The 25,422-nt window shown below is 42.9% G+C and overlaps 1 protein-coding gene across 1 annotated transcript in view; it reads right to left on the minus strand.

Moving 5' to 3' along the window:
* Nucleotides 1–7,365, minus strand: part of LOC118398371 (probable methyltransferase-like protein 24) — a 93,318-nt gene extending 85,953 nt beyond the window's left edge. Inside the window, exon 1 of the mRNA XM_035793639.2 lies at nucleotides 6,637–7,365. Coding sequence (XP_035649532.1) covers nucleotides 6,637–6,993 — 357 coding nt within the window. The 5' untranslated portion in view covers nucleotides 6,994–7,365. The remainder of the gene's footprint in view (nucleotides 1–6,636) is intronic.
* Nucleotides 7,366–25,422: the final 18,057 nt, after the last annotated feature.

Below are 25,422 nucleotides of genomic sequence, written 5' to 3' on the forward strand. Positions count from 1 at the left end.
TCATGAAGTTCATATGTTTCCCATTTGGCTCATCTTCTCAGTCAGAAACACTGCGCCTTCCCATGCCTTCCAGACCCATGTCATTCATCTATTATGCATACACACGTCTCCATGAGGGAGAGCGAGAGAGAGTAGTGGGGAAATAAGAGAGAGTGAACGAATGTGAACTATAATGAAGGCTAGTGATGAAGATGCGTCTGCGGCTTGTCGGTGCCAAGGCCCAGTGTGATGTTTCGATCACTGTTTATGGCTTTGTCCAGGAGTGAAACCCACCAACGCAGTGGCATTCTCCGTGGCTGGGCATTCCCATGGAGCCCTGGGGATTACTGACTTTGTCGGAGGTGTGAAGACTGTTGAAATTTAAAGTTACTAAATTAATGTTACCGTGTGATTTACACTGTCATGTTTAGATTGTTTCAAGAGCTCAATAAGAGCTGAACATTTGTATATGTCTTATTGTACTGTATGGGTTATGGATATAATTTTACAGGGAGCTAAAACTGTCCGTCAGGTGGCGGTCATTTCTAAGTGAGGGGCAGCTCAGATGCGCTCCTATTATTGTGTTGATTAGATTCGAGAATTTGTGTGGAAGTGTTATTATTTTGTTTCGGTGTTTGGGCCAAGCAGAGTGATGCTGTTAAACGATGGGTGTTGTTGAAATTTGGATCCTTTTGTAGCTTTTTACATTGAAGATTTCTGTTATGTACTCTTTGATTATGGTATTGTTATTGTATAACTGTAATAAGCCTGCTTACTTTTAAATGGATATGAATTGTAGTCCTCATATTTCAGAGTAATATTCCTTGAATTATTCTTTGATGTAATGGTCTAATGGTAAATGTTATTACACTACACATAACATATGTTTGGGTCCTAACTTTGCATATTGTGGCAAAGAAGGGGGTCGAGTGATAAATGGCAGATATGTGAGAGCAGAACTAATAAACGGGCTCTGCCCGATCACTAAAATGGCCACCCCGATCAGAACTACAGATCACAAAATGGCCGACTGCCAAAACTACAAGTCCCAGAAGCAAGGGGAACCCTCAGAAGGTGGAGCCGACCCACAGATGGGGTCAAGAAAAAACAGGAAGAGAGAGAGAGGGCTGGAAGGATCTATGAACTGTAGAGAAAGAGACAATAGATATTGACTGGATTTACCATGTATGAGCTGGACTGTTTTGGACTTACCTGTTGGCGTTTGGACCGACAACCTGATACTGTCCTTGATAGGTACTGTCCTGTTCGAAATAACTCTCATTCTGGGGTGATTTGGTGACAGTTTCCCACTTAATTTGTGACAAACGCTCATAACCTTGAAGAGGCTTGCTACACGTGGTGGAGAATGAGGGCAATGGACTAACCATACCGCTGGTTAGGTAGAAAAATAAAGAAATGTTCAGTTAGCACTCCAAAGGGGAGTCGGATTTCTTTTGTGGCTTTGTTTGGTTAGGACAGTTTCTCAGGAAAAGGAGTATGGAGGGAGCCATACAGGCCCTGTTACAAGCGGCGGTCACCCAACAAGAGGCAACTAGAGCTCAACAAATAGCTCATCAGGATGCAATGCTAATGTACCAGGACACGTTACAGGTCCAGCACCACACCAACCAGCTGCTCAGAGAAGAGCAAAAGAGAAACACCCGGGAGTTAAGAGCAGGCCTAAAGGAGCTAGTGGACCAAATTGGGGCTCAGTTACCAGCTGCAAATACCCAGAGGCGGGCCAATCATTTTCTTCAAAAAACAGGATGATGTGGAATCATATCTTACCACCTTCGAAAGGACGGCAGAGAGGGAGAAGTGAAAGAAGAATGGGCAGGGCTTCTGACACCATACCTGGCAGGGGACGCTCAAAAAGCGTATTTCGACCTGGAGTTGAAAGATGCACAGGATTACGATAAACTAAAGGGAGAGATTCTGAATAAACTGGGAGTGACCGATACCGTGAGGGCACACCGCTTCCACCAGTGGTACTACCGACCTGGACAACCTCCCTGAACACAGATGTTCGACTTGATTCACCTGGCACGGAAATGGTTGCGACCGGAGACCCGTTCCTCCGCGGAGATCGTCGAGACCATCGTACTCAACCAGTTTCAGCGAGGTCTACCCCAAGAAGTGAGACGATGGGTTGGCCAGAACGAGGTACTTTCTGCCGACCATCTCGTGAGCCTGGTTGAACGGTATTGTACGGCAGGAACATCTAAGCAGGCACAGGAGGAAAGATTCCCATTCCCCAGGAATGGGCAAACCAGCGGACAGGGTAAGACTGTCCCAACATGTGGAGGGGGAAGAGAGCAGCGGTGGGCCATGAGGAAAGAATCAGTATCGGGCCAAGACACTAAGGAAAAAAACGGAGACCGGGGATTGAGGGGGTCTCCCCCCGAACCCCTATTATTTGTTACAATTGTAATCGACCAGGACATATTGCAGCCTACTGCCCTATTAAAGAAGAGCCAATGCAATGAAAAAAGAACATGGTATATGGTATGCATGTCCTGTTGTAACCACTGTACTTGAAAGATCAAGAAAGAAACATATGTGCAGGGTGAAGGTTGAAGGGAAAGAGGTTCGAAGCACTACTGGGTTCCGGCAGTATGCTAACCCTGGTAGTTGCAAACTTAGTGTAAACTGGATACAAGTCAGGATATCAGTGTTAAATGCATTCATGGGGATACCCGTCTGTACCCCACAGCCTTAGTGAGCATACAAACAGAGGACGGTCTGCTGGATTATAAGGTTGGTGTGGTCCCAAAGATGCCATATGATGTAATATTGGTTAGATACTTTCCTATCTTTGCGAAGTTATGCCAAAAGAATGGCATATTTGAGAAGCCAACAACCCTGACCAAGCAGGAAGAAGCATGGGGTCTTCAACCAAAGCCAAGAAAAGAGGTATCCCAGGGGCCAACCTCACAGGTGCTAGTAGGGGAGGACGAGGATGAAGTGGAAAACCTTGTTGATAACGAACAGCCTGGTACTAGTGGGGCTGGGGTTAATCTGAATCCAGAGGACGACGATCTAGAACCAGCAGACCTGGCAGGGTCCTTGACTAATTTTGGGACAGCCCAAAACCAGGATCCAACCCTGCAGCAAGCCAGAGCAGAAGTGCAGGTCGTAGATGGTACTCCCATAAATGGATTGATGCCTAATAGTTTCCCCACTTCATTATGAAAAGGGTTTGGTGTACAGAGCCTCAAAAATAGGGGTTGATATGGTTGAACAGTTGTTGGTCCCGACCCGGTACCGGAGGACAGTACTGAATCTAGCTCATGGGCACATTCTGGGTGGACACCTTTGTATCGATAAAACCCGAGACCGGATTGTAAGGAGATTTTACTGGCCAGGAATCCAGGCTGAAGTGGCTCGGCATTGAGGAGAGTGCCCGGAGTGCCAGTTAACAGCTCCCCGACCAGCTGTTAGAAGTCCGTTAGTGCCACTCCCCATAATCGAAACGCCATTTGAGAGGATAGCGATGGATATAGTGGGCCCACTACCCAAATCCACCAGAGGGCACCAATACACTCGGGTCATTCTAGATTATGCCACTCGCTACCCAGAAGCCATTCCCCTTCGGACGATGGCTTCCAAAAATATCGCCATGGAATTAGTGCTCTTGTTCACCAGGGTAGGGGTTCCAAAGGAGATCCTTACTGACCAGGGGACCCTCTTTATGTCCCACCTTATGGCGGACCTTTGTAAATTGTGGCAGGTGAAACAGTTGAGGACATCATACCTACTGTGAAGCATGGGGGTGGAAACATCATGCTTTGGGGCTGTTTTTCTGCAAAGGGACCAGGACGACTGATCCGTGTCAAGGAAAGAATGAATGGGGCCATGTATCATGAGATTGAGTGAAAACCTCCTTCCATCAGCAAGGGCATTGAAGATTAAACGTGGCTGGGTCTTTCAGCATGACAATGATCCCAAACACACCGCCCGGGCAACGAAGGAGTGGCTTCGTAAGAAGCATGTCAAGGTCCTGGAGTGGCCTAGCCAGTCTCCAGATCTCAACCCAATAGAAAATCTTTGGAGGGAGTTGAAAGTCCATGTTGCCCAGCAACAGCCCCAAAACATCACTGCTCTAGAGGAGATCTGCATGGAGGAATGGGCCAAAATACCAGCAACAGTGTGTGTGAAAGCCTGGTGAAGACTTACAGAAAACGTTTGACCTCTGTCATTGCCAACAAAGGGTATATAACAAAGTATTGAGAAACTTTTGTTATTGACCAAATACTTATTTTCCACCATAATTTGCAAATTAATTAATTAAAAATCCTACAATGTGATTTTCTGGATTTATTTTTTCTCATTTTGTCTGTCATAGTTGAATTGTACCTATGATGAAAATTACAGACCTCTCATGTTTTTAAGTGGGAGAACTTGCACAATTGGTGGCTGACTAAATACTTTTTTGCCCCACTGTAAATGTTGAGTTGTTATGTTACCTGAAATGCACAATGTCCTCTACTCTGACAATTAATCCACACATAAAACTGTCAATCACATCATTTCTAGTTCTTCTCCTCCTTCCAGGCATTTTCTTCTTTGGACTTTAAATGTTGATTGGCATCTAACTTTCATAGTTACCATGACGACCGACCAAACTCAGATCGTCTTTCAATCACCCACATCGGTATAACCAATGAGATGATGGCACGTGGGTATCTGCTTCTATAAACCAATGAGGAGATGGGAGAGGCAAGACTTGCACCGCATTCAGCGTCACAAATAGAACTGACTTCTATTTTAGCGCTTGGGTGCAATAATTGAATAACATGTATGTTTAAATGTATTTTGCAATGCTCGCGCACGCGACGCGAGCAGTGTGGTCAGCATGTTAAGCTCGGGCCGGCCCAACACGAATCAACCTTAAACTTTGATAGCCTTATACATTGCAAAAAGTGACAATTATTTTTCATGCCATGAGAGGTACCGGAACCGGCCAAATGGGTCCCGGAACTGAACAGTCCAAATTAAGCACTGGTTCTGCTCCCGTAGTGTAGTTTGTGACAATTGTGTTTTAAAAGCAGAGAGCTCCAGGCAGCATATGGCATATGGTGCTATGTATTATTGATATCACAGCAGTGGCCAGCTAACTCTCAGTGCTCAGGGTGATGAGGCATAATGTGTCATTTATTTTCTTTTGGCCTGCAGTGATCTTCAAGCAGCCTCCTTTGAGACGTGGCTGAGGAGATTGGAGTTTTGTGTCTCTTTAAAGATTCAGAGATGAAAGAGTGGGTAGCTAATGAGCAGCATGGCTTGCTGAGGAGTGAGACAGAAAGCAGAGGTGTAAACGCTCCGTCGGAAGAAGTGGCCCAAGATGCAGCGTGTTGAGTGTTCATACTTTATTTCAACTGACCACAAAACAACAAAGGGAACAACGAACATCACATTCTGACGGCTATACAGAGCTAACATAAAACAACATCCCACAACATAAGGTGGCAAAACAGGCTGCCAACAATAGACAGCTGTCCCTGATTGAGAACCATACCTGGCCAAAACGTAGAAACACAAAACCTAGAATTGAAGAACATAGAATGCCCACCCATATCACACCCTGACCTAACCAAAGTCGTCGAGACCGAAAAAGCTATCTGCAGAGGGGAAAGAGATTGAGGGGTGAAGAGAGGGAAGGATGGAGAAAGGAGTGAGATGAAGACAACAGGGAAAAGAGAGGGATGGGTAGGCTGTAGGAAGAGAGAGCCAAAGTGATAAAAAATGGTAGACAGATAAACAAAGAAAGAGAATGAATTTGGAGTCAACAGGTAGTGTGGTGGGTGTGGTGCATGGTCAGAGGTCGTGTGTGTGTGTGGGTTTGTTCGTCTCTGAAAGTTTGTTTGTTAGGACTGGATCCTCTATTGACATTCAGCTTCAGAAACAGCCAGAGGAGACTCAATAGTGGTGTGTGTGTGTTTATAGGTGTGGCAGCAAGGAGTGTCTTTGTCTCTGTGTGGGACTCCCACCCCAAGTAACTTAGTAGCAAATCTCTAAAAACCCGTAGTTAAAACTCTTTTGCCCACCCACTTTCATACGTAAACATCTCTTACAGCATATATTTATTATTTTTCACAAGTGCTAGTACTCTCACCCCAAGCACATTTCAGGATTCTAAAGTTGAAAATGTTTCTTCCAAGTTAGAAGTAGAACATTTGAGTCTACGTTTCTTTCAGTTTGAGAGTGTCTATCAGAGTAATTCTCCTCAACTCTCTCCATTGTCTGTAGTTCAGTGCAACAGCTCAGTTTATCATCGACCACTTAAGAGTCCTTTCCTCTCTGTAATCTAACAGTCAGCCTCTCTCTCCTCTTCAGGCTACAGCCTATCCATTGATCTCTCATTGATCCTACTGCCCTTCTCCTCGCCTCCTCTTAGTTTGAACTCTTATCTGTCAGCCCCTAAGGATTAAGCAGCTTTGTGCCAACAGCACAGTGACTGAACAAGTGCTCCCGAACATCCCCTTATTGAGTCACACTCTCCAAAGTGGGCATTGTCCACTAAGCTCTGATCTAGGATCCGATAACACTTCCCAATTCTAATCCTCAATCATGAACAATTAAACATCTGATCTGAAGTCAATTCTGCTAAGTGTTTAGTGGTCACATCACCCTACTGCAGGTATAATCGCTCTCACTCACCTTTCTCTTTGGTCGCAAAGGTGGGCAGCACGTGGAGGGGTTGTCCCCTCCCCCTGTCTTCCCTGCTACAGAGTCATTCTTCAGCGTGCGTACGTAGGACACCATTCTCTTCATGGCTCTGTCCTCAGTCCCGAAGTTGGGCTCCATGGGGTCCTTTGTCCCCCGTGTCCTTGCACCCTTGTCTGGTAGCACCTGGTTGGTCTGTGTGGGGCATCCTAAAATGAGGTGCGAAGGTGCCCCCCTCCTGCTCCCCAGCTCCAGGTAAATGTGAACACAGACACAGAGAGCGGTGAGGAGAAGACACAGGCGCAGAACCAGTCCTCTAGTCAGTCTGTCTCTCCCCATGCCTGGCCACATCTCTCTCTGTATCTCTCCCTTTTACCTGTTCCTCTCTTTCTAGCCTCGGTCCATGTTCTGAACAGTGAGATTGTTGTTCTCTGTCTCTATCCCATTCTTCCTCTCCTCCTCCTTGGAGTGGTTAGTCTTTCTCCTTTCCTCCTTCTTTCCCTCCTTCCCTCCACTTGGAAGTCCAGTTTGATCAAGATAGGCAGGAGCAGTGCTGAAGGTTTGTGAGACAGGACACCTGCTCTTCGCAAAACAACTACCTCAGTCTGTGTGTGTGTGTGTGTGTGTGTGTGTATATATGTCTCTCTTTCTCGACTCCTTCCTGTGTATGTGTGTGTGTCAGTGTATGTGAGCCTCTGCACACAACTCGTGGAAAAGAGCATGTGGCTTTCATTGAAAAGTTTGGAACTTCCCCTTCTCTCTCCTAGCCCTCACACCTCTTTCTCGCACACACCCCTCTCCTTCCATCTGTCCCCTCCCTCTCTATGTTCCCCTGTCTAGGGTTACTGTAACTCCACACTGGGCAGGGCCAACACATCCACAGCTTGCTGTTACCAAGGCCTCACATTCTCTCTCTACTTAAACTCTGTTTCATGCACAGAGGAGGTCATATAGAGAGGGAGATGGAGGAGTGGGAATTAGAGAAAGCGAATGACAGGGAGACAATGAAGGGTGGAGCATTGTATTAACGGCATGTGTGTGTGTGCTTTTAAATCAAAGGTGTGTTTTGCAGTCTGTCACAGAAAGAGAGGAATGAGGGAAAAGAAAACAAATTGGATGAATGGAGAGGAAAGGGATACAGAGGTTGATTAGAAAAGGTTTCAGGGTGTATTAAATGAAAGAATGAGGGAGCTTTGTCTACTTTAGAGCTCGTTCTCGCTTTCATTCTCCCTTTCTCTCTCACACTGTGGGTATAAACATGATTATTCTAAACTGTTGGGTCCTATGAAATCACTTTGAAACACTCTACACTCTTATAAAAAAATAGTTTCAAAAGGGTTCTCCGGTTCTCCCTGTAGAAGAACCCCTTTTGGTTCCAGATAAAACTATTTTGGATTCCATGCAGAACTATCTTTGGAAAGGGTCCTAGATGAAACCCAAAAGGGTTCAACATGGAACCAAAAATGGTTCTTCAAAGGGTTCTCCTATGGGGACAGCCAAAATGTACACTTACTCCCACTCCCCAGAAGCAGCCCAATTGCTCCTTTCTTCATAAAACAATTATTCCAATCCCCCTACTGCAGCTCCCATCTATTAAGTCTGACATTGCAAGTGGTAAAAAGAGTTTACAGTATGCCTGGCTGATTGAAATAAGTGGATTTTTAGCACATCTGGGAAAAGTTTTGGGGACCTTATTAGTTGATGCCAGTGAAGTTGTGGGGGTAATGAATAAGGATCCACACAGGCTTTATGAAAGGAGGGAGGCACCCAGACAGTGTACTCTTTATTTGTGAAAACAGACTTGTGGTATTGACCAGAGACACACAGTGCTCTGTTGCCACCTGTATGTAGAGAGAAGTATCACTCTCACACACACACACACACACACACACACACACACACACACACACACACACACACACACACACACACACACACACACACACACACACACACACACACACACACACACACACACACACACACACACACACACACACACACACACACAATTAAACACCTTCTTTGCCCGCTTCGAGGATAATACAGTGCCACTGTCGTGGCCCGCTAAGGGATGTACCCCCCCCCCATTCCTTCTCCGTGGCCTGATATGAGTAAAACATTTGAATGTGTTAACCCTTGCAAGGCTGCTGGCCAGATGGCATCCTTAGCAGCGTCCTCAGAACATGCGCAGACCAGCTGGCTAGTGTGTTTACGGACATATTTAATCACTCCCTATTCCAGTATGTTGTCCCCACATGCTTCGAGATGGCTACCATTGTTCCTGTACCCAAGGAGGCAAAGATAACTGAACTAAATGACTATCGCCCATAGCACTCACCTCTGTCATCATGAAGTGCTTTGAGAGACTTGTCAAGGATCATATCACTTCCACCTTACCGGCCACTCTAGACCCACTTCAGTTTGAATACCGCCCAAACAGGTCCATGGACGACGCACTCACACTGCACACTGCTCTATCCCATCTGGACAAGAGGAATACCTACGTAAGAATTATGTTCATTGACGACAGCTCAGCATTCAACACCATAGTACCCTCCAAGCTCATCATCAAGCTGGAGGCCCTGTGTCTCAACCCCGCCCTGTGCAATTGGGTCCTGGACTTTCTGACAGGCCGCCGCCAGGTGGTGAAGGTAGGAAACAACATCTCCACTTCGCTGACCCTCAACACTGGGGCCCCACAAGGGTGCGTGCTCAGCCCCCTCCAGTACTCCCTGTTCACCCATGACTGCGTGGCAATGAACACCTCCAACTCAATCATCAAGTTTCCAAACGCCACAACAGTAGTGGGCTTGATTACCAACAACGACGAGATGGCCTACAGGGTTGAGGTGAGGGCACTTGAGTGTGGTGTCAGGAAAATAACCTCTCACTCAACGTCAACAAAACAAAGGATATGATCTTGGACTTCAGGAAACAGCAGAGGGAGCACCCATCATCCACATCGAAGGGACAGCAGTGGAAAAGCTGGAAATCTTTAAGTTCCTCAGCGTACACATCACAGACAAATTGAAATGGTCCACCCACACAGACAGTGTGGTGAAGAAGGTGCAACAGTGCCTCTTCAACCTCAGGAGGCTGAAGAAATTTGTCTTGTCACCCAAATCCTGACAAACTTTTACAGATGCACAATCAAGAGCATCCTGTCGGGCTGTATCACCGCCCTTAACCGCAAGGCTCTCCAGAGGGTAGTGAGGTCTGTACAACGCATCACCTGCCCTCCATCACGTAAACTACCTGCCCTCCATGACACCTACAGCACCCGATGTTGCAGGAAGGCCAAAAAGATCATCAAGGACAATACATCAAATCAAATTTTATTTGTCACATACACATGGTTAGCAGATGTTAATGCGAGTGTAGCGAAATGCTTGTGCTTCTAGTTCCGACAATAACCAACCGAGCCACTGCCTGTTCACACCGCTACCATCCAGAAAGCGAGGTCAGTACAGGTGCATCAAAGCTGGGACCGAGAGATTGGAAAAACAACTTCTATCTCAAGACTGCTAAACAGCAATCACTAACTCAGAGAGGCTGCTGCATACATTGAGACCCAATCACTGGCCACTTTAATAAATGGGTCACTCGCCACTTTAAACAATGCCACTTTAAATAATGTTTACATATCTTACATTACTCATCACATGTATATACTGTATTTTATACCACCTATTGCACCTTACCTATGCTGCTCGGCCATCGCTCATCAATCAATACGTATTCTCATTCACCCCTTCAGATGTGTGTATTTAGGTAGTTGTTGGAGAATTGTTAGATATTACTGCACTGTCGGAACTAGAAGCATTTCGCTACACTGCATTAACATCATACATGTGTATGTGACCAATACTATTTAATTTCATTTAAATTAAACTGGGTTATATTCCCCAGCCAATATGGAGGATGTTAGTTAAATTTGTTTTCAATCGATACATGATATCGATACATTAAGTATGTGGTGAATTTGAAAAATTCTTAGTACAAAACTACAAACTGGTAACATGTAATGCAATAATGCAGCAAGCCATATTTTCAAAACCTTTTATTGTGCATTGATTTTGTTTGGAGACATCTTTCACCCCACAACCATTGACTCAAAATATAAGTTTTACTGTGAAATACCATGAGAACACTGACTGAATCACCAGAACACAAGATAATGATATCTTCGCAATTGAGTTGTTTTACCAACCAGTTAATCCAATAGCAAAAAATGCAAAATACATGTTTCAAAATTGCCCTTTGATTGTTATATGCTACAGTACTGTAAGTTACTTTTCACATAGACAATACACTTGCACTCCCAATCATTTATAACCCATGTGATCAAAGGTGTGATCATTGAAGACATCTTTCATAATCATTTATGCATCAAAAATAAATGAATTGTTCATATATAAAACATAGGTGTACTGTAATCAAATGACAAATACAATTATTGAAAGAAACATAAACGTTTAGCAGGCACTAGTTTGCATCAAGCCTGTCTTGAGCATGCCCACATACAAATACTACAATTTACTATAGTACTATAGTACTTACTATAGAATACTGTAGTATACTATAAAATACTATACTACACACTGTAGTATCCCTCAATCATGTCTAGTACTTTGTATATAATTGTGTAGTACACTGTGGAATACAATAGTACACTGAACAAAAAGCAACAAATTCAAACAAGGAAATCAGTAAATTTGAAGAAGTTCATTAGGACCTAATCTATGGATTTCACATGACTGGGAATACAGATATGCATCTGGTGGTCACAGATACCTTTTTAAAAAAGGTAGGGGCGTGGATCAGAAAACCAGTCAGTATCTAGCTTGACCACCATTTGCTTCACGCAGCGGGACACATCTCCTTTGCATAGAGTTGATCAGGCTGTTGATTGTGACATGTGGAATGTTGTCCCACTCCTCTTCAATGGCTGTGCGAAATTGATGGATATTGGCGGGAACTGTTATACACATCGATCCAGCACATCCCAAACATCCTCAGTGGGTGACATGTCTGGTGAGTATGCAGGCCATGGAGGAACTGGGACATTTTCAGTTTCCATAAATTGTGTTCAGATCCTTGCGACATGGGGCTGTGCATTATCATGCTGAAACATGAGGTGATGGCTGTGGATGAATGGCATGACAATGGGCCTCAGGGTCTCATTACGGTATCTCTGTGCATTCAAATTTCCATCGATAAAATGCAAATGTATTCATTGTCCCATAGCTCATGCCTGCCCATACCATAGCCGCAACCCCATCGTGGGGTTCACAATGTTGACATCAGCTAACCGCTCACCCACACGACATCTGTCTGCCATCTGCCCTTTACAGTTGAAACCGGGATTAGTCCGTGAAGTGCACACATCTCCAGCTTGCCAGTGGCCATCCAAAGTTAACCATTTTCCCACTGAACTGCAGTCCGGTCAAGACCCTAGTGAGGACAATGAGCATGCAGATGAGCTTACCTGAGACGATTTCTGACAGTTTGAGCAGTTGTGCAAACCCACAGTTTCATCAGCTTTCCATCTGGCTGGTCTCAGACTATCCCGCAGGTGAAGAAGCCGGATGTCGAGGTCCTAGTCTGGCATAGTTATACATGGTCTGCGATAGTGAGGCCGGTTGGACGTACTGCCAAATTCTCTAAAACGACGTTGGAGGCGGCTTATGGTAGAGAAATATACATTAAATTCTCTGGCAACAGCTGCAGTGGACATTCCTGCAGTCAGCATGCCAATTGCACACTCGCTCAACTTGAGACATCTGTGGAATTGTGTTTTTGACAAAACTGCACATTTTAGAGTGGCTGTTTGTTGTCCCCTGCAAAAGGTGCACCTGTGTAATGATAATGCTGTTTAATCAGCTTCTTCATATGTCAAACCTGTCAGATGGAAGGATTATATTGACGAAAGATAAATGCTGAGGGATGTAAATAGATTTGTGCACAACATTTGAGAAAAATAAGCTTTTGTGAGTATGGAACATTTCTGGGATGTTTTATTTCAGCTCATGAAACATGGGACCAACACTTTACACATTGCGTTTATATTTGTAAAATGAATGGATTCACATACAAGGCAATAAGCTTAAGTTACAAGACAATGCTGCCATTAGCAAAGCATAATTCTAGACACAGATCCTAGGTACACTTAAAAGATAATGCATGGACAAAGCCATGCATACTAGGCCTAGAAGCCTAGGAAATGATAATTGATCATACAACCTTCGTCTAATGGACAGGATCAGAGAGAACAGCAGACCTGCATTTCATTTATAACATCTGAAGGTGTAAAACCAACCACCATTGACCATTCAAACAATACCAGGTTTACACGAACCTGAGTCCAATGTAAATAAGACAGAAATCCTGAAAGGACAATTAAACCCCTTTGCAGAGAGTCATTTAAAGTTCCCCCTGGACAGATACCACTGAGATCATACATCCATATAGATGGCATTAGAATTCTACTCATAGGACAAGTTTCAGATATAATAATCCCATAGTATCCATGTTTGGCATCTATCACATATTCAATAGTCAGTCCTCTGGATACTGTAGAGAGAGATACATTTTGTCCCCTCAGAGGGGAAATGGCATACTGGTACTGTTAAGCATTGTCCAGGTGACAGAGAGCACATTGTTTAGGGCCGAGCCAACATGCCCTGGATGCAAGGGAAATAACGGCTGTGAGTGGCCATCGGTCTGAGAGCTGACTTAAGTGTTATTGGCAGCCTAACATAGAGAACAGAAAACGCTGGAGTGCCAATTCAGCTGGCAACAATGGGAGTGGGATGTCCCATGCGCCACCAAAGAAGAGGCAAGCACTGGCTATCACCAACCAGCACCAACTCGTGTGCCATCAACAGACACGCCACTATTAACATCACCAACTAGCTCGGTTATCTCAGACTCGCCAACCATAGGCCTAATAATTCTTGCCTATTTAGGCCTATTGTTGTCACGAGAATTTCCAAACCCAATGATAATAACTGACAATCAATAGCTCTGACCAATCCCCGAGATCTGTAAAACCATGGGTTTAATAATAATTAGTCAAAGACTCTAATAGCTTATGCAAAAAGATAGTACAGTTTATTCAGAGAACGTTCTAAAGTCCATTATACAAAGACATCCATTTTATAGCTGGCACATACTTCCACAAAAACAGCAGGTGAGTTTTTATCTCTACAGTTCTCGCCACTGTGGATCACTGCCCAGCCGGCAGTTCCATTCCCCCGAGATGAGGGAAACCTTGAGAAGTACTATGCTCTCATAGGTTCCTCCGAGGCCTAGCCAGGTCGGTTCAAAGACAGTTTTAATTGTTCTTCTGTATTTTCCTAGGCCCCCACATACAAGTTCAAATCCTAAGCTACGCCTTGCTACGCCTAACCTAATTCTGACTAAAACTACACACATCATCCGATTTATGATTAGAATAATTTTCATACAGTTATACGGTTTCAGAGTGGAATTATTTTATCATTATCTTTCAACATATACATTATTTTATCAATTGTACATTTATTAAATCATTATTTATGGAAGTTCTTGTCTCTCATCATCATTAAATCCTGCTAGCATACAGTCACTGCTCTGCCTGTCCCGTCCTTTCCAGCCACCTCGCTCTGCTTAATTCGCCCACGTGTTTCTGGTGAATTATTATTATTATTATTTACATTTCCGTGATTACGATCTTGTCTCATCACTGCAACTCCTCAACGGGCTCGGGAGAGGCGAAGGTTGAGTCTTGCGGCCTTCGAAACATGACCCACCAAGCCTCGCTTTTTGATACCCGCTTAACCCGGAAGCTTGCATCGGAGGAAACACCATTCAAACTAAAGACCGTAGTCAACCTGCAGGCGCCCGGCTGCCACAAGGAATCGCTAGAGCGCGATGAGCTAAGTGAAGGCCCCCCGGCAAACCCTCTTCTAATCCCGACGACGATAGGGCACATTTGGCCCATCGGACTCCAGGTCATGGCCGGTTGTGACACAGCTGTAGTGACGCTGCAATACTGCGATGAAGTGCCTTAGACCACTGCGCCACTCGGGAGGCCCAGTTCTTTGCTTAACCTGTTGCGATGAGACATCCCGGATCCGGGATCGTGAATACAGCCTCAAGCTCATTACCATAACGCAACGTTAACTATTCATGAAAATCGCAAATTAAATGAAATCAATATGCGAGCTCTCAAGCTTAGATTTTTGTTAACAACACTGTCATCTCAGATTTTCAAAATATGCTTCTTAGCATAACGCAACTTTAACTATTCATGAAAATCGCAAATGAAATTAAATAAATATATTTGCTCTCAAGCTTAGCCTTTTGTTAACAACACTGTCATCTCAGATTTTCAAAAATATGCTTCTCAACCATAGCAAAACAAGCATTTGTGTAAGAGTATTGATAGCCTAGCATAGGATTATGCCTGACATTCAGCATGCAACATTTTCACAAAAAGCAGAAAAACATTCAAATAAAATCATTTACCTTTGAGAACTTCAGATGTTTTCAATGAGGAGACTCTCAGTTAGATAGCAAATGTTCAGTTTTTACAAAAATATTATTTGTGTTGACAAATCGCTCCGTTTTCTTCATCACGTTTGGGTAAGAAAAAAAACTAAAATTTAGTCATTAAAATGCGAACTTTTTTCCAAATGAACTCCATAATATCGACAGAAACATGGCAAACCGATGTTTAGAATCAATCCTCAAGATGTTTTTCACATATCTATCGACGATAAGTCCATCGTGGCAGTTACTTTCTCTTCTGAAGAAATTGAATGCGCATGGACCTAAAGATTACGCAATAATTTCGACACAGGACACCGGTCGGACACCTGGTAAATGTAGTCTCTTATGGTCAATCTTCCAATGATATGCCTACAAATACATCACAATGCTGCAGACACCTTGGACAAAACGACACAAAGGGCAGGCTCATTCCTGGCGCATTCACAGCCATATAAGGAGACATTGGAACACAGCGCCTTCAGAATCTGGGACATTTCCTGTATGAAACTTCATCTTGGTTTCGCCTGTAGCATTAGTTCTGGGGCACTCACAGATAATAGCTTTGCAGTTTTGGAAACGTCCGAGTTTTTTCTTTCCAAAGCTGTCAATTACATGCATAGTCGAGCATCTTTTCGTGACAAAATATCTTGTTTAAAACGGGAACGTTTTTTATCCAAAAATTAAACGAGCGACCCGCCCCCTATCTCGAAGTTAATAGACAATTGTAGTTATACAAATGAGAAGACAATCATATCAAAGTAATGTGAGCATTGCATCGTGAAAAGCAATTCATTTATATGACCATGTATTGCAATGTGAAACGTATTTCTAAATGGTGAAAAAGTCACTGTATGATTTTGTGTGTTGTCCTAAGTTAATTGAAAACGTGCTTAGAGTTTTGCTATGTTTGATTATGTTTTGAGTTTTGTACTAAGCATTGTGAAAATGTCCCATATACTTGTGAAAATTGCACAAAGCGATTGAAAAAAATCTGTAAAAATAAAAGTACTTTCAATTAATCAGATTTGATTAGGTCTGTTTCTGCCGTGTTTTTATTAGACTGTTTCACTTATTCAGTGTGGTTTTCAGGGAAAGGCTGATACAGTGCATTTGGAAAGAATTCAGACCCCTTCAATCTTTCCACATTTTGTTAAGTTACAGCCTTATTCTAAAATGGATTAAATAAAATTCCCCATCTACACACAATATTCCACAAAGACAAAGCAAAAACATGTTTTTAAACATTTTTGCAAAAATGTATTGAAAATAAAGAAATGCCTGAAATGTCTTATTTACATAAGTATTCAGCTATGAGACTGGTTGGACATGATTTGGAAAGGCACATACCGGTCTATATAAGGTCCCACAGTTGACAGTGCAAAAACCAAGCCATGAGGTTAAAGGAATTGTCCGTGGAGCTCGGAGACATTTATTTAACCAGGTAAGTTGACTGAGAACACATTATCATTTACAGCAACAACCCGGGGAATAGTTACAGGGGATAGGAGGGGGATGAATGAGCCAATTGTACGCTGGGGATGATTAGGTGATCATGATGGTAGGAGGGCCAAATACGGAATGTAGCCAGGACTCTGGGGTTAGCATCCCTACTCTTATGATAAGTAAAATGGGCTCTTTAGTGACCACAGTCAGGACACCCGTTTAACATCCAATACGAAAGACAGCCCCTTACATAGGGCAATGTCCCTAATAACTGCTGTCAGGTATTGGGATATTTTTTTAGACCAGAGGAAATAGTGTCTCCTACTGGCCCTCCAACACCACTTCCAGCAGCATCTGGTCTCCCATCTAGGGACCAACTAGGACCAATCCTGCTTAGCTTCAGAAGCAAGCAAGCAGTGGGATGCAGGATAGTATGCTGCTGTCGATGCACAGATCTGGGGAAGTGTACCAACACATTTATGCAGCATTGAAGGTCCCCAAGAACACAGTGGCCTCCATCATACTTAAATGGAAGTAGTTAAGAACCACCAAGACTCTTCTTAGAGCTGGCCACCCAGCCAAACTGAGCAATCGGGGAAGAAGGGCTTTGGTCAGGGAGGTGACCAAGAACCCGATGGTCACTTTGACAGAGCTCCAGAGTTCCTCTGTGGAAATTTGGAGAACCTTCCAGAAGAACAACCATCTCTGCAGGCACCAAAACAGGTCTTTATGGTAGAGTGGTCAGACGGAAGCCACTCCTCAGTAAAAGGAACATGGAGTTTAACAAAAGGCAACTAAAGGACTGTCAGATCATGAAAAACAAGATTTTCTGGTCTGATGAAACCAAGATTGAACTCTTTGGCCTGAATGCCAAGCATCACGTCTAGAGGAAACTTCGCATCATCCCTATAGTGAAGCATGGTGGTGGCAGCATCATGCTGTGGGGATGTTTTTCAGCAGAAGGGACTGGTAGACTAGTCAGGATCGAGGGAAACACAAACGGAGCAAAGTACAGAGAGATCCTTGATGAAAACCTGCTCCAGAGTGCTCAGGACCTCAGACTGGTGTTTCACCTTCCAACAGGACATTGACCGTAAGCACCATCTCAAAACAAAGCAGGAGTGGATTCGGGACAAGTCTTTGAATGTCCTTGAGTGGCCCAGCCAGAGCCTGGACTAGAACCCAATCTAACATGTCTGGAGAGACCTGAAAATAGCTGTGTAGCAACGCTCCCCATTCAACCTGACAGAACTTGAGAGCATCTGCAGAGAATGGGAGAAACTCCCCAAATATAGGTTTGCCAAGCTTGTAGCATCAAACCCAAGACTCAATGCTGTAATCGCTGCCAAAGTTGCTTCAACAAAGTACTGAGTAAAGGGTCAGAATACTTATGTAAATCTGATATTTCAGATTTTAGTTTCTTTTAAAATTAGCAAAAAATTCAAAAAATATTTTTTCTCTGTCATTATGGGGTAGTGGGTGTAGATTACTGAGGGAAAAAAATATTTTATACATTTTAGAATAAGGGTGTAACGTAACAAAATGTGAAAAAAGTCAAGGGGTGTGAAATCTTTCCGAAGGCACTGTTTCTCCCTGGCATATTGCATAATTTATGCAGCAGCATACAATACATTTTTGGACTTACCTTGTTGTGCTGTGCTCCCTTGAACAGGAAGGTAGCAAGGTGGTCCTTCGTGGACAAATTTTTTCATCAAACGTTGTCATCAGAGTCTGGCATTCTCTTGATTTGTGGTGATTTGGAACTGACGTCAGGTCGGAGCTCTAGAAAGAGGCTGGATGACCTTTCCAAATGTATTTTCCCAGTCGGAGCTCGTTTTTGCTTTGTCATTATGAGGTATTGTATGTAGATTGAAGGAACAACATTTGTTTCCCCCTCCAGTTATGCAAGTGTGTAATGGGAGAAGACAGCACAGAGCCATAAAGGGACATGATGGACTAACAGTCACAACAACCAGCTAAACTCTAACAGATGTAACACTCTCTGGTGCCACCATGTGGTCAGTCAGGGATACTGCACCCAGAATACAGCCTAATATGGTGAGGAGAGGGGATGCGACGAGAACAAGAAATGTACCCATGAGGCGGACCCTGTGAAGCAAGTCATGTCGGACTGAACAATTTAGATTTACAGCCAAGAACCTTGGCAGTCGACTTGGATGGAGCAACTGTGTGTGTGTGCGTGAGAGAGAGAGAGAGAGAGAGAGAGAGAGAGAGAGAGAGAGAGAGAGAGAGAGAGAGAGAGAGAGAGAGAGAGAGAGAGCAATCAGATGTAGGGGTCATTGACCCTTTGATTGACCCTGGGTTCTGTGAAATCCACTCCAGTTGGCCATGCAAAGCAGAAGTCAACGCCAACCAATAACGAGAGGCCACAGTGCTTCGGAGAGATTGACAGTGTCAAACAACTACGCTACAATAATCCCAATGACGATTTAGTCACAGACAGCTATTCATTTGACACTCTCATGTAGAGGCCTTAATCATTTTCATTTTTGTTGAGAAAATAAGTAATTAAGAACCCATCAGGCACAGAAATCAGTTCAATAATTTTTATTTACATTTGGTTGAGTTGTCAACTAGAGTGAATTCAATGTGAAATCAGAAAAAAACTTGTCAGTTTTCCATGATGATTAAATGTCATCGCATATCAGGTTTTGGTTGAAATGACAATGGAAACAATGTTGATTCAACCAGTTTTTGCCCAGCGGGGAGTGAGTGACTGTATGAGAGATCTCACGATTGTTGGTTTCTCACAGTGAAATAATGCATAACCGCTCGTTCTTTATCACCTGTTCTAGGGTCTGTGGTGGTGACTATCCCCCTCCATTGTTCTTTCCATTTAAGTGATAATGCCCGAGAAGCCGGTGTTTGGAGGATATATTGACACCGGTATTGTTATGCCAGAGACAAAGTCGAGTGCCAGCAAACCAAGCCAATACCAGCTGCGAGGGAATTATCATTTTTATACAACGGGTTACCAACATTTTCAAATAATGATTGATATGTTTTCATTAAAAACGTTATTTTGATTAATTTATCATCCTTCCACAAGATATAGTCCTGACACAAATCTAGGGGTGCTAGAGACGCTACCCAGTCGTTCAGTCTTTTGTTCTGTATCTATGGATACGACCCAGTTGTTCAGTCTTTTTGTTCTGTATCTATAGACGCAACCCAATCATTCATTCTAAATCTTCCATTGCCATACTGGCTGGCAGGGTTCTTATTCCTTGCTTGATAGCTAGCCAACTATGGCTAACTTTCAGTCACGTCAATTACAGAAAAGTAGCTGCATTTGCATTTGTTTAAGTTGTTTTCTAGGTAGATTTGCCTGGCAGAGAAAATGTGTTCTCTTGTCAGGACACTGTTCAGACCAAAGAATAATAAATGAAACCATCCATTATATTTGTTATCTACCACAGATGACATAGCTATAGCTACTTATTGTATGTCACATTTATCTGTACATTCCCCTGGATGATTGGTTAAAATATTTGTCAGAATCTGTGCTACTACAGTACTTCTGCTGCCTTGCTTCAGCCTTTTGGGTGTTGATGGTGCTGCAGTGTTCTCGTTGTTTTCACCTGGATGTTGCTCCAGCATTTTCTGTTTGTCAGTGAGGGACTCCAGTAGCTATGGAGCGAACTTTCGCACCGATGCCCACTGACATAATCTCCCTCTAAACCAGCATTGGCTATTTTCTGGACTGTCGTGGTCCTGATGCTGTAATTTGTATATGTAGTTGTTCCCACTGCCCTGCAGATCTTGGGTAGAAGTGCTGCCAGAGAGTTCACACCCATCGGCTCTGATGTGAACCAGATCGTTTGATGTTTCCCAGAAATACATGATTTGAGGCGGTAAATTCAGTGTCCTTCATAAGGCACCAGCTGCGACCGATGGGGGGTTAATTTAGAAACCATTTGATCCACTCCAGGGTGGCAGGTTGCTCCCCCTTTCCATTTCCTACATTTCCATAAAACTGTCGAAGGATGTTAAACTCTTCATTAGTGACAGTTTTGAAGTCTCTGCTAGCCAGCCCTCGAAGCACCGCACAGCCCAGTTTGTATTCTTAACTTTTCTTCATTGCTGCTTTTCTCTAGGTCATTCAATGCAGTATCCCCCAAATCTGCATGCCTTGTTATTATTGCCATCTCTTTTTCCCATTCATCCATAGTCATGCTGCCGAAAAGATCAAAAGAAATGTTCCACTCATCCATTTCCAAAAAAGTATTGATTTAGCCAACTGAAAAAAGTTTTGGATGTTGCTCAATTTGCTGTATCTCTTTCGGGCACGTTCACTTCATATGGGACGGTGGAGATCGCAATTCAATATTGAAACAATCTTGAAAAAGGTCGGAGAGACAGACAACAAGGTTTATACAAATCTCTGCTGTTGAAAACCAAATGCTCATCTAAAAGAACTTCTAGATACTTTTTATAGTGGAGATCAAGTTCATACATTTCCTGGCAGGGTTGATGAGACAGTGGATTGCACCGTGAGATGGAACAGAGTAAATAGGCATTTCAATGACATTGATTTAGCCGGTGGTAACTTGTGAAATAGTTACCGGCTGGAATGCGGTTTTAACCCATCAGCATTCAGGATTAGTCTCACCGTTGTATATTAAATAATGAAACTCTACTCATCTTGTGTCCGTGAAGAAATAAAGACGAGAATAAGAAAGGGGGAGACGGATTGAAAAGGACTGGACTGGGAAAGCTATGGTGAAAAATGCAAAAGAAAGAAAAATGGAGCAAGTGAGTATGTGAGAGAACTGTACAGAGAGAAGGAAACAGTAAAGGGGAGATGGAAAATGGAAAAGAAAGGAAGAGAGGAAAGAGGAAGAGACGGGAGGGTTGCCCCAACGATGAGTGTCTGTGCTGGAAACAGGGGCAATGATGGAGCAAAATTGGCCCAGCCTAAGTGTGTGTGTGTGTGTGTGTGTGTGTGTGTGTGTGTGTGTGTGTGTGTGTGTGTGTGTGTGTGTGTGTGTGTGTGTGTGTGTGTGTGTGTGTGTGTGTGTGTGTGTGTGTGTGTGTGTGTGTGTGTGTGTGTGTGTGTGTGTGTGTGTGTGTGTGTGTGGTTAGATTGGTGTTTTGAGGCTTTGGGAGTGTGTGAATGTAGATGTGTAGCAGAGTGGGAATTGCTCTGTCTGTATGTGATTGGACATGTACTGTAAAAAAGGCATCTTAAATCAGCATTATTCTGTTGAGTGGACTTGAAAAGGACAATACTTTTAGCTAATACGTTAAAGTGTATTACTCAACAATCTCTGCTTGAAGTCAGCTGAATTTTAACAAGGTTGTTGAGTAAAAGTACAAATTCATGTTTGTTCAAACAACTCAAAACCATGCCCATCATTATCATATTTCCCAGAATGCTCTTTTGCAGGCTGATTTTCAATTATTATTATTTTTTATTCCCATCCCGGAGTCGCCTCTTCACTGTTGATGTTGAGACTGGTGTTTTGTGGGTACTATTTAATGAAGCTGCCAGTTGAGGACTTTTGAGGCATCTGTTTCACAAACTAGACACTCTAATGTACTGGTCCTCTTGCTCAGTTGTGCACCGGGGCCTCCCACTCCTCTTTCTATTCTGGTTAGGGCCAGTTTGTGCTGTTCTGTGACGGGAGTAGTACACAGCGTGGTACCAGATCTTCAGTTGCTTGGCAATTTGTCGCATTGAATAGCCTTCATTTCTCAGAACAAGAATAGACTGATGAGTTTCAGAAGAAAGTCTGTGTTTCTGGCCATTTTGAGCCTGTAATCGAACCCACAAATGCTGATGCTCTAAAGAATGCCAGTTTTATTGCTTCTTTAATCAAGACAACAGTATTCAGTTGTGCCAATATAATTGCAAAAGGGTTTTCTAATGATCAATTAGCCTTTTAAAGTTATAAACTTGGATTAGCTAACACAACATGCCATTGGAACACAGGATTGATGGTTGCTGGTAATAGGCCTCTGTATGCCTATGTAGATATTCCATAAAAAATCTGCCATTTCCAGCTACAATAGTCATTTACAACATTAACAATATCTACACTGTATTTTTGATCAATTTGATGTTATTTTAATGGACAAACAATGTGCTTTCCTTTCAAAAACAAGGACATTTCTAAGTGACCCCAAACATTTGAAAGTTAGTGCATGTTAACCAAACTAGGAAAACTCTGGACCCTATAATGATTAATCAGTTGTAATAAAAAAGGTTTCATTTAGGCTATGATGGGACCACTTTTTCCTAAGCAGGTTACATGGTTTTAAGAAACTCCTGAAAAAAATCTCCTGGGGATGAAAATGCTGTCAAACTGCAGCTACCTTATATTTGTTCAAATAAATTATATTTAGACTAGATTGGGAGGGGTTTTTCCTCTACCCAGACACATAGACAACAACTGATAGACAATAGAACTCACAGGGCTGAGCTTGCTTTATGCATGTTTGCATCATGCAGGCCTATGCAACTGTAGGCCTTAAAAAAATGTACTCACATCTTTCATCACTATTATGCCGATTGATTAATTCCAGTTAATAATGTTGGATTAAAAATGTATAGGCAGCCTAGTCAGCCCAATTTTGAAAATAAACTACATTTGATCACATTCACATTTTCTCCTGACACACATATGAACTAAAAATAGATAACGTTACCAATTAGTTTACCCTGACCAGATGGAAAGGGTGCATATTCTGTATGCAGCTGTTCTTTATTAGTAGCCTAGTTGATCAGACTGAAAAATAGTATTGTTTTCATCCCATACAGCATGTCATATATCTAACATTTAGGTGTAGCATAGGCTACAGCAACATTTATGTGATGAGTTTTTGCTTGTGTCTGTCGGGAATTATCATATGTTATCATCTTTGCTAAATATATACCGGAGGAAATTTGAAAGCCTACTTGAGCGCACACCAAAAAAAAGCGCTACGTCAACCTCTCTCTTTAATCTAACTTTTAATGGATGATGCTAAGGAAGATATCGAATCATTCGGATTTGTTTTCGACATCCCAGGAAAGACAGTCTAAAGTTTGATGTTCAGCAAGTAAAGCATCGTTGCCCTTGTTGGCGAAACTTTCACTCTCGTCGTGTCCTCTAAAAGTACAATTTTGCATGCCCAAAAACGCAGTGATGTTGATAAACCGCTTGAGAACATTCATGTTTCTTCTTACTTTCTCATTGTGTTTCACAGTTTGAAAACGCAGACTGTAGTCATAATCGATACAGCTTTTTCCAAGAAGCTTGAATCTGCTGGTGCATTTATATGGGGCGGCAGGTAGCCTAGTGGTTAGTGAGAGCGTTGGGCCAGTAAACGAAAGGTTGTTGGATCGAATCCCTGAGATGACAAGATAAAAATATGTCCTTCTGCCCCTGAACAAGGCAGTTAACTCTCTGGTAGGCTGTCATTGTAAATACGAATTTGTTCTTAACTGACTTGCCTAGTTAAATAAAAAATATGCTCCTTGCTTTTGTTTAGCTGAACCATCAATGTTCTTCAGGTCACCGCGCCCACCTTTCAACCATGGCTCAGACGTTCCAAAATAAATTGCACTAACTGGACACACAAAGAAAGTTCTAAAACCAAGGAAACAAGTTATAAAGTTGAAGTTGAAAGTTTAAATACACTAAGGTAGGAGTCATTAAAACTTGTTTTTCAAACACCACAAACGTATTGTTTTAACAAACTATAGTTTTGGCAAGTTGGTTAGTACATCTACTTTGTGCATGACACAAGTAAGTTTTCCATCTATTGTTTACAGACAGATTATTTCACTTATAATTCACTGTATCACAATTCCAGTGGGTCAGAAGTTTACATACACTAAGTTGACTGTGCCTTTAAATAGCTTGGAAAATTCCAGAAAATTATGTCATGGCTTTAGAAGCTTCTGATAGGCTAATTGACATCATTTGAGTCAATTGGAGGTGTACCTGTGGATGTATTTCAAGGCCTACCTTCAAACTCAGTACCTCTTTGATTGACATCATGGGAAAATCAAAAGAAATCAGCCAAGACCTCAGCAAAAAAAGAATGTAGACATCCACAAGTCTGGTTCATCCCTGGGAGCAATTTCCAAACACCTGAAGGTACCACAAGGCCGCTCGGCAAGGAAGAAGCCACTGCTCCAAAACCGCCATAAAAAAAGCCAGACTACAGTTTGCAACTGCAAATGGGGATAAAGATAGTACTTTTTGGAGAAACGTTCTCTGGTCTGATGAAACAAAAATAGAACTGTTCAGCCATAATGACCATCGTTATGTTTGGAGGAAAAAGGGGGAGGCTTGCAAGCCGAAGAACATCATCCCAACCATGAAGCACGGGGTGGCAGCATCATGTTGTGGGGGTGCTTTGCTGCAGGAGGGACTGGTGCACTTCACAAAATAGATGGCAGCACGAGAAGGAAAATTATGTGGATATATTGAAGCAACATCTCAAGACATCAGTTAGGAAGTTAAAGCTTGGTCGCAAATGGGTCTTCCAAATGGACAATGACCACAAGCATACTTCCAAAGTTGTGGCAAAATGGCTTAAGGACAACAAAGTCAAGGTATTGGAGTGGTCATCACAAAGCCCTGACCTCAATCCCATAGAATATTTTTGGGCAGAACTGAAAAGCGTGGGCGATCAAGGAGGCCTACAAACCTGACTCAGTTACACCAGCTCTGTCAGGAGGAATGGGACAAAATTCACCCAACTTATTGTGGGAAGCTTGCGGAAGGCTACCCGTAACGTTGACCCAAGTTAAACAATTTAAAGGCAATGCTACCAAATACTAAT

Source organism: Oncorhynchus keta, chromosome 19, assembly GCF_023373465.1.
Source record: "Oncorhynchus keta strain PuntledgeMale-10-30-2019 chromosome 19, Oket_V2, whole genome shotgun sequence".
NCBI lineage: Eukaryota > Metazoa > Chordata > Actinopteri > Salmoniformes > Salmonidae > Oncorhynchus > Oncorhynchus keta.